The sequence below is a fragment of the Myotis lucifugus genome, unplaced genomic scaffold, assembly GCF_000147115.1.
Source record: "Myotis lucifugus unplaced genomic scaffold, Myoluc2.0 scaffold_158, whole genome shotgun sequence".
Taxonomy (NCBI): Eukaryota; Metazoa; Chordata; class Mammalia; order Chiroptera; family Vespertilionidae; genus Myotis; species Myotis lucifugus.
In genome coordinates this window covers 1053313-1069345 of record NW_005871206.1, presented here as the reverse complement: position 1 = coordinate 1069345, position 16033 = coordinate 1053313, and the positions used below count along the sequence as shown (strand labels likewise).

The 16033-nt window shown below is 39.6% G+C and overlaps 1 protein-coding gene across 1 annotated transcript in view; it reads right to left on the bottom strand.

Moving 5' to 3' along the window:
- ANKFN1 (ankyrin repeat and fibronectin type III domain containing 1) overlaps positions 1–16033 on the bottom strand; it is a 322342-nt gene that overhangs the window by 85475 nt on the left and 220834 nt on the right. The window contains exons 5-6 of the mRNA XM_023759604.1: positions 15627–15828; positions 12802–13012 (exon numbers count right to left, since the gene is read on the bottom strand). Coding sequence (XP_023615372.1) covers positions 12802–13012; positions 15627–15828 — 413 coding nt within the window. The remainder of the gene's footprint in view (positions 1–12801; positions 13013–15626; positions 15829–16033) is intronic.

Below are 16033 nucleotides of genomic sequence, written 5' to 3'. Positions count from 1 at the left end.
AGAAAAATAAACAAATAAATATAAAGCTAAAAAACTCTTTCACTGAGCAGCTACCCTACGCAGAATCCCCCGGGAAGGCTAAAGGAGGCCAGAATAAATGATAATATAAGTGCTGTGGACCTAGGGAAGCAATGATGGGGTATGAACAGGAGGTTCTGGAGAAAAAAAATACACATATACACATGCGGGCGCATACTCCAGTGGAAAAATTGGCAATATTAGTGGCCTCAAGGTGCAATTTCCTGGAGCAGTGAGATTGACAAGTCAGTACTAAATGCTGTTAATTTAACTAACTTCAGATTAATGGTAGAGTCTGCTATGACTGAAGCCCTCAAACACAGTCTCATTATAGCCTTGCTGGGAAGGTCCTAAATATAGGCATTGACAGTTTAAAACAAATTCGTATACATTTGTGTATTTTTAGACATAGGTTAGGCGTCAGAGTTTGTGTCACAGTTTTCAGGTTGATTAATTGACCCAGTAACTGCACCCTCTACCCAATCCCCCCTCCTTCTTTCACTCCAAATTATAGAGAAAATGGGGGAATTGTCCTTGCTAAGTCATTCAGTGAGCTTTTTATTGTAAGCCTGATGTTTGAATTGCATGCATGCGTCAACACTTGGGTGATAGACACATGATTTATAAAAATAAATTTTTCTAATACTATAAAATCCCCCCTATTAATTTTTATATTCACAACAGTTATTACGGGTGTGAATTCCAGGTGGCATTTCAGATGGACAGCTTCTCTTGAGCTGTGCTTGGCTCCCCTGACATTTTTCCTGCTTTCCCTAGTACAACACGCTTTGTTTCCAGACTTTCCCTCTCCTCCCAGGTTGTAGACATGATGTTATTTTACTTATAGGGGTAAAGGGATTCTATATCTTCAAGATAAAGCACTTTGCCTTTTCATAGACTAACAAGGGAGATGCATATAATTTGATGACTAAGTAAGTTTTCCAAGCCCATATAGATCCCCGTGCTTCTTTCTCAAACTGGGGTACCTAAACCACAGCCTGATGCCCCAGAATGAATAGGCACATCTTCCTGGATCACCAAATTTCCTGTGTAGATTTTGGTGAAAACACATTATTTATAAATTAAAATGAACACTTTTGTTATGGAGAAGAGGAAAAATTTCCCCCAAAATTGAAGATTTTTTTTTTAAGGGAAACTTTATAGAAGCTCCCCCGCCCCAGGCTAAATCTCCAGGTGCCCCTGAGAATATGCACATTTGCCTCTGTTAGAGGTAATCCCATGCATGAGTGGGAGAGGCACTGACTGAGCCAGTGGTTTCACCAAGCAAACCTTCCCCCCCACCCCCATGGACTTTTTAATGGCTTAATAAAACACTCTCTTTTGAAAGATTTTCTTTATTGACTACCAGATCAGCTGACTCATAAATTAATCATCTTCTCCCTATTATTAATGAGCTATATAACTGCCAATAGAAGCATCTGTTCAGTAGGAGATAACCAACCTAACAAACTGGGTTAATACATTTTAAGCAAAAGTAAGTAAAAGTGATAATTATCTTAGACTGTGTAGTTTTATCTTAAGTAATGATGTGGTAGGTTAGGCATATGATCCTGCTGGGAATCGCATTCCTGTTTCTGCCTCCTCAGGATGAGAACCTTTGCAACACCCTTATTTTAAGGTGAAGAAACTTAGACCCAGGGAGGTGGAATGATTATCCAAGATTTTCTTAAAAACCTTAAAAACTCAGTGAACTTCCTCTAAACCAAATGGAATGCAAATTAATCTATTATTTATGTATTGCCATTTTCTAACAGCTACCTGTTTGTCATGAGATTGGTGAATTCATTTTGATTGGTTGGTTGACATAGAAACTAGAAAGGCTGTGTCTATTTTATGATTGATTTTCCTGCCCATCCACTTCTCTTATTCTTGGATCCATTCTCCCTTTGCTTCCACCCTCTGAATATTTCCCCCTTGAGTCCGGAGCTCCTGGATCTGTTTGCAAGCTTGGGCCTTTTCTCTCTTACTGCTGTAGATCCCTTCTCCAGCCAAGCAGCTACCCCTCTGCACTGCCATAGCCAGCACAATAGAGGGTCTGTGAGTGTGCCGGGAGCAGTCCGGCTGGGGCAGGACCACTTGGCGGCTCCTGAAATAGGCTCCTTGCTATTGTGGTGTTTAATTATCAACAGCATTTCTACCACCCAGTGTTTCTGAGTATTTGTTATAAGACCTGCCCAGCTAATTAACTACCGGGTAGGCGTAGGGGGAGGGGCAGGCACTTGGTGTTCAAAGAATACAATTACGGTTACTGTTTAAACCCTGAGATAAATAGTGATCAGACACCATCAGAATCTAAACTACAGATTACTAACTACTTCTTCGCCTTGCTAGTTCTTAATTTCGCCCTTGCCCTGCAATTCGTAAATTTGGGCCTGATTGATAATTGCTTAAAAGCTTGAAAATATAACGAGGGTAAAATGTAATTTTTTTTTTTAGGTATGAAAGTGAATATATTTAAAAAAATTTTTTTTCAATTAGTTTACATTCAGTGTTATTCTGTATTAGTTCCAGGTGCACAGCATAGTGGTTAGATAATCATGTATCTTACAAAGTGGTTCCCCGATATTTCTAGAACCCACCTGCCACCATATATAGTTATTACAATACTAGAGGCCCGGTGCATGAAATTTGTGCGCTGGGCAGGGGGCGGGGGTCCCCTCATCCCGACCTGTGCCCTCTCACAGTCCAGGAGCCCTCAGGGGATGTCCGACTGATGGCTTAATTCCCATTCCGCCTGAGGCATCAGTCAAACATCCTTAGTGCTGCTCCAGAGGCGGGAGAGGCTCCTGCCATTGCCACTGCGCTCGCCAGCGGTGAGCCTGGCTTCTGGGAGCACACTGACCACCAGGAAGCAGCTCCTGTGTTGAGCGTCTGCCCCCTGGTGGTCAGTGCACATCATAGCGACCGGTCGTTCCGCCATTCAGTCGATTTGCATGTTAGCCTTTTATTATATAGGATTATTGACTATATTCTCTATGCAGTACTTTACATCCCCATGACTATTTTGTGACTACCAATTTGTACTACTTAATCCCTTCATCTCTTTCACCTATCATCCCTAATCCCCCTCCTATCTGGCAACCATTAGTGTGTTCTCTGTATTTGAGTCTGTTTCTGTTTTGTTTATTTTTTTCTTTAGATTTCACATATAAGTGAAATCATATGGAATTTGTCTTTCTCTGTCTGACTTAGCATAACAATCCTCTAGGTCCATCCATGTTTCACAAATGGTAAGATTTCATTCTCTTTTTTTGGCCAAATAATATTCCATTGTATATATGTACCACATCTTCTTTATCCAATCTTCTATCATTCACTGTAATGTTATTTACAATAACCAAGATATGGAGACAACCTAATTACTCACTAATTTTAATTTTTTAATTGAGACTTTTAGGGAACAATTCATTTGGCTTGCTTGAAAAAAAAGAATACATTTGCCCATTACTAATGATATGCCATCTTTCAATTTAGCACTAACTTTTCTATTGTTATTAGCATTTTCCTTGTTTTTATTGTTCTAAGACAAGCATTTGGTCTAGTGCTCAAAGGATCCTTATAACCAGCTTTAGGTGCCTTTTCCTATAGTCCCTTGGCCCTATATGATTTCCTTTGTGAGGAGACGTCATCAAGGTAGCCCAGTCCTTTTCACTTTTAATATTAACTTAAAGAGTTTAGTTTAAAGAGTTTCCTTATCCTGAGCTGGTTATAAAAGGCTGTAGGGTCCCTATACCACTGCTCCTTATGAATGTATGACCCTAACCAGTTATGCCGACATCTGGAGCCCATGTCTTATCACTAAAAGTGGCATAATAATGGTACCCCTCTCATAAATTGTGATAATTTACAGAAAAGACTCAATTAGTAGAGGCTTGTATTGTTATTATACCCATTGGTATATGCTATGTTTTTTTAGAGGCACACAAAAATAAATACTTGTTTTTATAAAATAGCTTTATGTTCTTACATTAAAAAGAACCCCCTCTTTATGCAGATAAAAATTTTCTGTTCCAGTTACCATTCAGAAATATGTTATGTACTAAGTGGTATCAGTTTCAACCCTGTCTGTTGTTTCAAAGGATAAAACAAGGTTACTTAGGTATAAATCTTGCATTGTAAGCCAGTATCCTCTGGGCAAACAAGAATAGACAGTTAATAAAATTTACCTTTGCTGATCATAAGTGACAACCTTCTAACAACCTCACAGCTGACTTATTTTCAGGTAGGAACATCAAAAGAAAGAATATAGAGGTAATCCAATAATTGAACATCTTTAAATTCAAACATTCTCATCCCATAAGTTTTAGTTTACCCATTTTGCTAAGGTTCAGGACTCAAAATTTATTTTGGCTTTACTTATTTTCAGGTTTTCCCAAGGACTTTGAGAGTGGTTCCAAAAATGTTTTACAGATTTGAAGGTTAAAATTTTCATTTTAATTACCATAGAACTTTCTTCTCTTAGAACTCATTATACTCTGGACATGAGGTCTGGAGTGTTTTTCTGTGCTACTTTCCATCAGAATGTATATTCACAAAGTCCATATTATATAGTTTAGGTTGCAATTGTAGTTCTTTAAGAAGCCAGGGCCAATGACACAGAGAGGGACTCCTGCCAGGTATCCCAAGAGGCAAATGGACATTTTCTCTAAAACAAACACAGAAAACACTTGAAGAACTTATTTAGGAAATACAAAGCGTATTACTCAATAATGTTCATAGGGAGCTTAAGTATGAAAGACGATAATTATATGTTCTAATTTTTTAGTGCTACCTGATAGAAATATAGTGTGAGCCATATTCCTTTTAATTTCCTAATAGTGACATTAAAAAACAAAAAGAAATAGATGAAATTATTCTTACTATGTTTTAGTTAACTCAATAGAGCGAAAGTATTAATTTAACATGTAATCAATATAAAATTATTAATGAGATATATTCAGTGTAAAATTTACATTTAGAACATATTTTGGACTAGATACATTTCAAGTACTCAGTAGTTATAGTGGCTAGTAGCTCTTGTGTTGGCCAGTGTAGTTTTGGAACATAAAATTCTATAAACTTTAAAAAGTGCTTTTTTATTGAGCAATGTTTTCATAGCACAAACTATACAACAGATAAAATATTTAAATACTAGAAACTCTAGTGTTTGTTGTTTTTGTTTTTTTGAGAGTTATACTGCCTTCCAGTATTTTTGACCATTTATAATGTGCCAGGGAATTGTTTTAAAGCTATTATTACATTTAATTCTCAACAATCCTAGATAGGTAGTGGGGTATCCAGTTTCCAAGAGGGCCTCAAAAATCTTTGTCTCCTGGTGTTCACATGCTCCTACATTGTACCAGGGTTGGTCTGTGTGGTCAACAAGATTAAGGAGAAATGAAAATTGATCATTTTTGAGGTTAAGTTATAAAAGACACTGTTGCTTCCATTTTGGTGTCTCTCTCTCCAGTCATTTGCTCTGTGGGAAGCCAGCTGCCATGTCAGAGAGCAGCTTTATGTACAAAGGAACACAAGTCTGTTGTCAACAGTCACTCTGAGTAAACTTGGAAATGGGTCCTCTAGATCAGCAGTCGCCAACCGGTGGTCCAAAAGGTTAGAGGCCGCTGCTCTAGATTAATCAAGCCTCTAGAGCAGTGGTTCTCAACCTTCCTAATGCCGTGACCCTTTAATACAGTTCCTCATGTTGTGGTGACCCCCAACCATAAAATTATTTTTGTTGCTACTTCATAACTGTAATTTTGCTACTGTTATGAATTGTAATGTAAATATCTGATATGCAGGATGTATTTTCATTGTTACAAACTGAACATAATTAAAGCATAGTGATTAATCACAAAAACAATATGTAATTATATCTGTGTTTTCCGATGGTCTTAGGCAACCCCTGTGAAAGGGTCGTTCGACCCCTAAAGGGGTCGCGACCCACAGGTTGAGAACCGCTGCTCTAGAGGATAGGAATGATTATTTTGCAGGAATTTAAGGATGGGAACCTAGACTGTGAGTGTGTGCATATACACACACATATGGTCAAAGATATTTTCTAACTTTATATTTTACTTTGTGACGAGGAGAATATATTCTGTATATATTTAGAAGTGAAAAGCAAAAGCATGAAAAGACAATTTAAGAGCAGGTAACTATAGCTCAAGCTGTGGCCACCTGATGTCTAAATAATTATTTGGAAATATAAAGATCAATTCACTTCATATTCAGTGAAATCATTGCCTTAAATATAAATAATATATTCACACCCTTAACTAGAAGTAGCCTTGGGATTCATTCAATTAAACACATTTATTGAGTGCCTACTGTTTGCTAGGGATATTGTAATGAATGAGATAATTTCTGCTCATGTGGAATTTACATTTTAATGAAGGAGAGAGAAAATATCAAATAAAAACATAGACATAAGTGCTATGCAGAAAATTAAAATGTGATTAAATAAAAATGAAAATAAAATGACTTTAGCCTTTAGACTTGGTGGTCAGAGAAAGCTTCTCTTGAAGATGTTATGTTTAAACTGGAATGTTAAGAAGGAGCTGACCATGTGATGATAAAATCTAAAGCCTTCCAAACATAGGAAATAGCAAATCTGAAGGCCCTCCTGTATGATAGTATGGCACATTGAAGGGATGGAATGGAGTCTCGTGGGGCTGGTGTATCATGGGAGAGGGGTGAGCAGTATGAGATGAGGTTCAAGGAGCAGGTTTGTATGTCAGGGTGAGGATTTAGCCACCTATTTCATTTTATTATTTTTGCCTGGGGTGACCAGTTCTGAAGACATGTTGTAATCATTTTTAACTCACTGACAAAGATTTCTGTGATACCTAACATTTGCAACTGGGTTTCTCTTTATTAAATCATATTAGAGGCCTGGTGCACGAAATTTGTGCACTCGGGGAGCGTCCCTCAGCCTGGCCTGTGCCCTCTTGTAGTCCAGGAGTCCTCGGGGGATGTCTGACTGATGGCTTAGGCCAGCTCCCCGTCTAAGCTGGCAGTCAGACATCCTTAGCACTGCCGCGGAGGCGGGAGAGGCTCCCGCCACTACGTTGCACTTGCCAGTCGTGAGACCAGCTTCTGGCTAAGCAGCGCTCCCCCTGTGGGAGCACATTGACCACCAGGGGGCAGCTCCTGCATTGAGTGGGATTGGGCCGAAACAGGCTCTCCGACATCCCCCGAGGGGTCCCGGATTGCGACAGGGCGCAGGCCAGGCCGAGGGACCCCACTGGTGCACGATTGGGGCTGGGAAGGGTCCGCAGGAGGGCTCCAGGACATGTCTGGCCCATCTCACTCAATCCTGATCGTCCAGACCCCAGCAGCAAGCTAACCTACCGGTCAGAATGTCTGCCCCCTGGTGGTCAGTGCATGTCATAGCGAGCAGTTGAGCGGCCTTAGCATATCAATAGCATATTACACTTTGGTTGAACAGACAACTGGACACTTAGCATATTAGGCTTTTATTATATAGGATATTTAGCCATGGAGTCCGTACCAAGAGATTATATGCTATGTTCTACTTGAGCCTATCAAATTTACTGTCCACATATTTTAATGAAGCAGGTGAAAATATCTTAGGACTCATTCTAGAGATGTGCCTAAGGCTAGTTCTTTACATATTCTTAATGGTTGCAAATCTTTGTCCTTTGAGGGTGGATTTGATTTCAGGAAAACTCTAAATCAAGTCTGGTGAACATGGAGGGTGATGACGTTGGGCAGTGCTGTTTTGGAACAAAAATCAGGTGTGACTCTAAGCAACGAGTCAGATTTTCTCATAAACTGGCTCTAAGGACAAATCCAAATGTGTTCAGAGCAATGGCAGCACTGTTGGAGCAAGTGTGGGGTCTCCCATGAGGACCATGTTAAAGGATAACATTCGTTTGGGTTGTAGACTTTCTGGTGTGTTTGTTTACATAAAGCCGGCCTCATTAGTTTATAGTCACACCTCTTAGACGTGCCCTGAACCAGTCCCAGCACCAGCACGAACCCCCAACTACCACAGAAACGAGGGGTGCATCCTGACAAGTCTGCCAAAATTGTAATACCGGTGTCTGTGTCCTACTCAAATGACAGTTACTATGCAGTTGCATTTTATGAAGTAACTGAACATAACTCATTCTGGGAGACATTTCCTAGTCCCATTTACAGTATCCAAGAGAAAGCAAGAGAGAGGAGTTCACAAAGAAATGCAGAGAGAGGGGAGATGGTTTGACGAGGAGGGAGAATGCTACCCTAGGAAAGGGCAGAAAGACTAAGAGTGAGGAGCATTCCACCATTCTTACCTTCATATTATTAAACTGTGTAAAAATAGGCTACATCTACAACCAAATTCTACAACAGGTACCCCAAATATAAATTACTGGAAAACTTAAAGGTTTTTTCCATACATTTATGAATCTCACACACACACGATGTATTTGTGTGTATGTGCTAAAATTCGATACCTGTACTTCCCAGCAGCATAAGAAAGGGCTTAAAATTACAACTGAAAATTACAATTGAAAATTTCTAAGTACCTACTATGTGCCAGATACTGGGATTAAAAGGCGAGACAAAATCCATGTGAGTGATGGGATTTGCACATGGTAGATATGCAAAAACAACAACACCTGGCTTCGTTATGATTACTTATTTACAGAGCCTAAATGATGCCAAATAAATAGCCTCAGAAAGGCTAGGACCTCGATGATTCAGTAAATTCCTCTGGAGACTGTTGGACTGTGATTTGATGGTATGAGTTAGTGAGGATAAGGGAGGGTTTATGACTAGGGACTTTGCCATGCAGAGACAAGTCTTTCTCAGATATCACTGTTCAGTTAAACATGAGTAGTCATGGACACTGTAACACTGAATGGATGAACTATCAAAGGCACAGCCTCCAGGTATCCTGAAGTATCTCTGTACATCAGCTTTCCTAACTTCAGTCCTTTCAGATTCTGTTTCCTGAACTTGGCACACCAGTCTTAGAGGAAGTACTTGGGATGCTATTATAATAGTGACTGAAGTTTTCTTCTAGAAGGTATAAGTATTACTTTGTGCTGCTTGCCTAAAGGTGAGAGGAACAGAAAAAAGTCGCTAAGATAGTAGAGTCATCTAATGAGCAGGTGGGAGTTCTGAATACATTTAACCTTTGCAGTGTACAAGTTTGGGTGGCCACTCTGGGACTTGCCCTGTGAATAAGAAAATGTACATGGTTGAGTTTCAAGCTGTGTTTATAGTTCTATGATTGAGGAACTAAAGACTGGAAGACAGGGCCACACCAATGGTTAGGAGTTAAGTCCCTAAACTCCTCTGTGTCCTTGTGATTCCTGTTACAAAATGGGAGAATTACAGAGGACTTTCTTCCGAGTTGTGCTGGATTCTAGATTGGCATAGTAGAAAGAGTACTGGGCTAGTTTTCAGAAGGGAACACACAGGGGGAGAAGACAGAAAATTAACCCTATTAGAAACCCTGCATTCTGCTTTGAAATACTTGACAAGCATTAGTAGAGGAACAGATGGAGAATCAGGGAAGGAAGGAATTGAGCATCTATGGTGTGATAGAAAGAGTGCTAATGCTTTTCCACAAATACCAAAGAATTGAATACTAAAGACCTGGGTTCAAATCATGCCTTCACCACTTATTAGTTTTGTAGCATTGGGTGAATTATTTGACTTATTCCAATTTTCTCATTGAAATGGGAGTTAGTTTCCTCATTTTAGCTCATTGGCTAAAATGAGGAAACTACCATCTCACAAGCCAGCAAAAACATTGTTGAAATATGTAAAGCACTCTAGGAACTTAAGACTTCATTGTTATTTTTCTTCTCTTATACCCTGTCTCTGAAGTTACTGGGGAACAATTTGTAGCAGGTATTTGCTTATTTGGTTCTGGCTGGCAAACTAGTTGGTGGGCTGTCTCATATTCAAGTGCACAATAGCACTTTCTTTTGTATTTGGTATATGAAATGAATTAGAAATACCTGAAAACAGACTGTGTTCTTTTGTCCTGCCTCTCTCCTACAGGAATGGCACCTTAGTGCATAGAACAGGATTTTAGCACACACGGAAAGATGCAGGGTCCAATGGCCACAGCTTTCCGTTATTGGTTGTTTGGAAAGGCAGTAAATTTGCATAAAGGGACCTCAGGCACTGGTGTCCCACAGACTTGGGGTTAAGTTTTTGGTATGCTTGGGTCAGTCATTTAGCCTTTCAGCATGAAACTTTCCTCTTTGAAATGCAGTTAATAACACCATCCTGAAGGGCTAGAGTGAAAAATGGAGATATGTATGTGGAGACTTCATAGATAGATACTCAGTCAAGATTCCTTTGCCGTTTTTACACCTGTGGGAGTCCGTACCACTAAGTCTTTGACTTGTTGGGTGGCCAAGATGACTTAGGTGTCATATTTCCCAGAGGCTAAAACCTGGGTTGATCTCTCACTGTCCTTTCCAACTTTGTGATGATAATTGTGGTTATCATTCTCGAGGGAGTAAAACCAGGGATATTTGAACACATTTTATTTTGGTTTAACAAGATATTTAGTAGTTGGATTCTTTTATAGAGATTTAATTATGCACAAAGAGGCTTGGGGAGAGTTGGGAGTCTTACTAGTTTAATGGAGAATTCTTTGTAGCGTCTTAGGTAAGTAGGACTAATGTTTCATCCAGCCCAGTGCAAGCAACATCTGAATGAATGGTCTCCTTGTTTTTACAGAATGGGGCTCAGTCTGCATTCTCTATGTTCAGACCCTCTGATTCTTCCTCCACTGCTCTCTCACTGGATCTTCGGGTCAGACGTTATTGCAACATAAACTGGAAGGTAGCAAATAAGCCCTTTTGATTTCTTCGATCCTTCTTTGCCCATCCCTGCAAATCCTCCAGTCTACTAAAAGGAAGCAACACTTTGATGATGACGCTCTTACTGAAGATGAAGAGCCCCAATCCTGTGGAACCCAAACCCTCACACTCTTTGACATGGATGTGGTGAGCTTAGCATTTTTAAAATAAAGAGTTTTCTGATACAAGGATCTGTCTCTGGACCTAGTCTTTGGGTGGCAGGGGTTTATGAAATTTAGAGCCAGAGACGTGACCTCTAATTACATATTTGCTTGCTTCTCTTTCAGCCTCTGGGTCTCACCACTTGGAAGTAAGTGAATCAGTATTAGTGAAACTAACAGTTTGATGAGTTTACTTTTTTTCTTTTAGGAAACATAAAAACTGTGGCTCAGAGCCATTGTGGTCACTGGGTCAGAGAGTTTGCACCAAGGGGAATGTGAGTGCCTACCTCAGAATGTTGCTGCGAGGATTAAAGGAGTGAATACACGTAAAGTGCTCAGAATAGTGTCTGACCAGGGGTAGGGTTGTATGATTTTATCCCATCCACTCCTGGGTAGGGTCTGCCATTGGCCCCAGAGCAGCTCCCTTTGGCTAGTATCCTCAGCTCGACTCCAGAAAGAAGCCATTCACAAAAGACCACATATTATATGATTCCATTGATATAAAGTGCCCAGAATAGGCAAATCTATGGAAACAGAAAGTAGATTGGTTGCCCAGGGCTGGGAGCAATGAGAGGTTAAGGTGATAACTAATGGGTTTGTTTGTTTGTTTTGAGGGGGCGGGGGATGCTGACAGTGGTCTAAAATTGTGATGATAAGTTTCACAATTCTGTGCATATACTAAAAACCAGTGAATTGTATGGCATGTGAATTATATCTGAATAAAGCTGTTAAGAAATACATCCAGAATTCCACCCGTCTGCCATCAGGGTCATTAGCGTGCTAGTCCAAACAACTGGCATCTGTCTTTTGGACCACTAAAACTAGACTCCTAACTGCTCTTCATAATTGCCTCACCACTGTCTATTCTCCACAGAGCACTGTAGTGATCTTTGAAAATGTAAAGCAGACTGTATCATCCACCTGCTGCAACTGCTCTACTGTCTCCTCATCACACAGTCAAAGTGAAGTATCTCACCATGGCCTGAATGATCTGGTTCTGGTGACTTCTTCCTCAGCGACCCACCTCTCCTGTGTTCATTTTGCTTTAGCCACATTAGCCTTCTTGTTCTTCAAATATGGCAATCTCATTTCTGCCTGCCTCTGCAATTTGACGTTCAGTCTGCCTAGAATTTGACCCCACACCTCATTTTTTGATGTCCAGGACTAGGCTCAAATGTCCTTCCATCAGAGAGGCTTTTCTTGACCAACCCTATTTAAAATAGTTCCCACGCCATCAACCTTTAGCCACTCATTCATTTTATTTTCTTCATAGTATTCATCACTGTTTGAGTTTATATTTTAATTTAGCTATTTACTTGCTTATTAGAAGTCCCCTGTACTGTTATTTAAGTTCTATGAGAATAGAGAGTTTTGTCTTGCTCACCACTGCATTCTTAGTACCTAGAACAGTGCCCTGTCCTCAGTGTTTGTTGAATGAAGCAGTGAAGCCAGCATACAGATTATGAACATAAAGACAATATCTCACACATACTTACTCTTTTTCTATGTATTTCCTGTTCTATAGCCTCACTTGGAGTATTTCACATTTAGTTATATTCTTAGGAGGATGTTCCCTTGAGGTTCTATTTCAATACCATTTAGCGTATTCTATTTAGAATGTAACCTGACGCCTAGACTGATCAATAGTTGCATGAAAGTCCATAAAAACATGGAAAATATTTCAGAACCTATGCTTAGTCAATCATTCATACTCCAAGGGTCAGCAATGGCTATTTCAGTGGGGTCTAGTCTTAAAAGAACATATTTTAATTCTCAGGTTTACTTACAGTGTGGACTTTCTCTAGCCCCCGTCCTCAGGAGAATCCTAGCAATGGGCACATTGTTGGTCATGATGGCAATATCGAGAGGTGTCAACCCCTCACTGTTAGGAGTATTGAGATCTAGTTCTTCTGCTGTGTACTGATACAGAAGGATCTGCACAGCATCCATGTCCTGCTGTTCGACTGCTTCAAACATGGCTTCGTTGCCCTGGAAGTTCTGGAGAAGAACAAAAGCAGGTTAGTACAATTTCATAGACTAGTGTATCTTAGCAGCTTAGCTGTCTTAAATTTTGGGACTGCTTCAGTGACTGCATTCTCACTTGTAAGTTATATAATTTTAATTTATGCCAAGGTCTCCAACGTAAACACTGTGTTGGATCTTCCTTCCATCATTTCTAAGGGACATTGAACAGATGTGTACATTTAGATGCACTGACGCAATACAATAGAGCATGGATAGTCTACAGATAAGAGCAAACATCAGCTTTCTCAACTCAGTCTTCAGTGGAATACTTGTTTGATAGACGCTTAAAAAGTGTTCTATGAAGAAGGGAGCATGTGGTCAAATAAATTTGGTAAATATTGGATTAAGCCAAGTTACCCCATTATTTTACTCTAAGACTCTCAGGGCCTTTAATAATTTTAACGTACAATTATGACTCCAGTAGGTGGGAAATATGACCTGTTTCAAGTATTTGTTTATAGAATGTATTTTTAATTGCATTTGTTTGAACTGCCCCTGGAATAATGTTATTACAGAATCCAGTTTGGGAAATGCCGGCAGAAAGAACACAGCAATGTTAGTTTAAATTGTGACTAGCTTGGAATTGAGAGTACACTTTCTCTGTCTCAATCTCAGCCCCTCTCTTTCCACCCCATATCTCTACTATTGCTCAGACCATCATCATCCCTTGCTTGGACCATGGTAATGACCTGCCTGTTGCTAGTCTTAGTCTCCTCCAGCCCATCGCTGATACAAGAGTAGTAATCTTTCTAAAATTTACATGACATGTTCATTCCATATTTATAATCTCTAATAGCTCCATACCGCCTGCAGGCTGGTTTCCCAACTCATACACTCCTTTGTACAAACCTCTCCTCTTTCTCAACCCATAGCCCCAACCACTGAACACCTGGCATTTCTGAGCCCTCAGGGGAGGGTGGTTCAAAAGAAGTGGTATCCAAGGAGGAATTCCAGGGCTGGGTGGCAAATTGGTCCCAAAGAGAACCAAAAGTTTAATACAATACCCATAAAGACAACATGGTTCCTTTGAAAAGTTCTTTCAGATACATATTTCTATAGCTCATGGGAGAAGAGCAACCCATTTACATTTACACATCTGTCTGGTATCTTCTCCAAGAGTAGCTCAGTCTTTAAAATATTGAAATATCATTGGTCTTGACCTAGCATAGGAGTCATGTAATTAAAATGTGTAAGGTCTTCAGTGACCAAGTATTTAGATTGGCAGGTTTTATTTTCAGTCTTGTCAAAAAATGATTCTCCCTATCAAAGGCTGCAGGTCTGCTTAGCTGAGTACATAACACATGACTGAAGAAAATACAAAGCGATTATGCAAATGCTCATTTTGACAGTGGGTACCCAGGGAATAGAGTTATTTTGGCATGCAGCTCTCAGGACAATCTGCTGAATGGACAAGGGTTTTGTCAACAATCTGCCAAACTGAAGAGCCTCTGAGACTTAGGCCATAACTCAGCCACAACCAAGCCCTCCCAGAAGATGAGTTTGAAATGGGAAAACAAATGAGTGCAAAGTTAAAATGCTGCCCTGTCCAGAGTTGTGTATTTGTGATTCTTAGTATGTCTCATTTCTCATGTGCCATATTTGCTCTCACTCTTAAGTCATTTCCTCCCCCATGCTTTTGCTGGCAAACTCTAGTATGCTTCTATCTGGAAAGGCTAGGGCTCATTTCTGTTTTAAACTCAAACAAATGGTGCCATTACCCCCTGCAGAAATACCCTTGCTGAGCATGTTAATGTTATGCCCTCAGCTTTTACTGAGGGCCAATATAAGAAACTACTACATGAGAATCTTTGTAACATCACCAGTACTATTTTTTATTCTCCATTACATAATTCACCATGACAGCTTATAAAGGCCAGAGGATTTAGCAACAGAAAATATTAATGTCTCCTTATAGACCGATATACTTTCAGCTATCAGCTAATGGGATGCTATAACCGTTATTTCCCTTTCTGCTATAACTGTATAGGAATTCAGAGATAAATGTAATTATAAAATTTAGGTACTATATTTGCCTAGGTTTTTGGTATATCTATTTCTCTTCCCATCCTCACCAGTTTCTTTTTTATCCTTCCTTCCTCTTTCCTTCTCACTCACTGTCTCCCTCTATCTCGTTCTGTCTTGTTATTTCCCATTATATAATGCATATGCATTTTTTTTTTGCTTGAATTCTGTCTTGAATGCCTTTGGAAAGCATATGGAATATACATTATAAATAAATAAAAGATTGTTTATTGATCATTCAATATTTAAATGAGCAATGAAGCTCTCAAAAAGCTATTTAATTTCATACTCCCTATTTGCTGCTTTTGGTTTCTTTGGTCTATTAGAGAGTGAAAAATGAAGATGAAAGGGGGAAAATTAAGAAAGAGAAAGGGGAAATCTCACAATCACTCATACTTCAGCTAACAACATAGATATATGCAGCTCCTGTCTTAACTGACTCCCAGCATTTCTAACATTGCAAACATGAAGTTTTGAGGTAAATGTGGATCATATTAGCATTCCCTTAAATCCAAACACAACTGCCTAAATCAAACCGAGGCAAGAATATAAAGAGTTTTCTTACCACCGAGGTCTTCCTGAGACTCAGCCGGTCAGTCCTCGCTCTAAAGTAGGCCTCATCAAATGAAGAGTGGCTCCCCTTCAGTTTCTCAGAGAGGTTTCTGTACAGGCGTTTGGCAGCATTGGGAGATGATGGGGCGCTATGTTTTTTTGACTGAGAAAGATGTAAACTCTGCATTTGTTGGGTCATTTTCACACGACAGTTCCTAAGAGGAGGAAAAGATAATGTATCATTTACACAACATAATTATAAATTGACACAGAATTTTACCTTCTCTAGTAACCATCTGGAATCCTAATAAAACATTCTAGCTGGAAAAGACCTTCAAAGTCATCAAGCCAGCCTTCATGTTCTAGGTGAGAAAGCTGAAACTCAGGGAAAAGAAGAAGCTTGTTTATGGACACATAGCT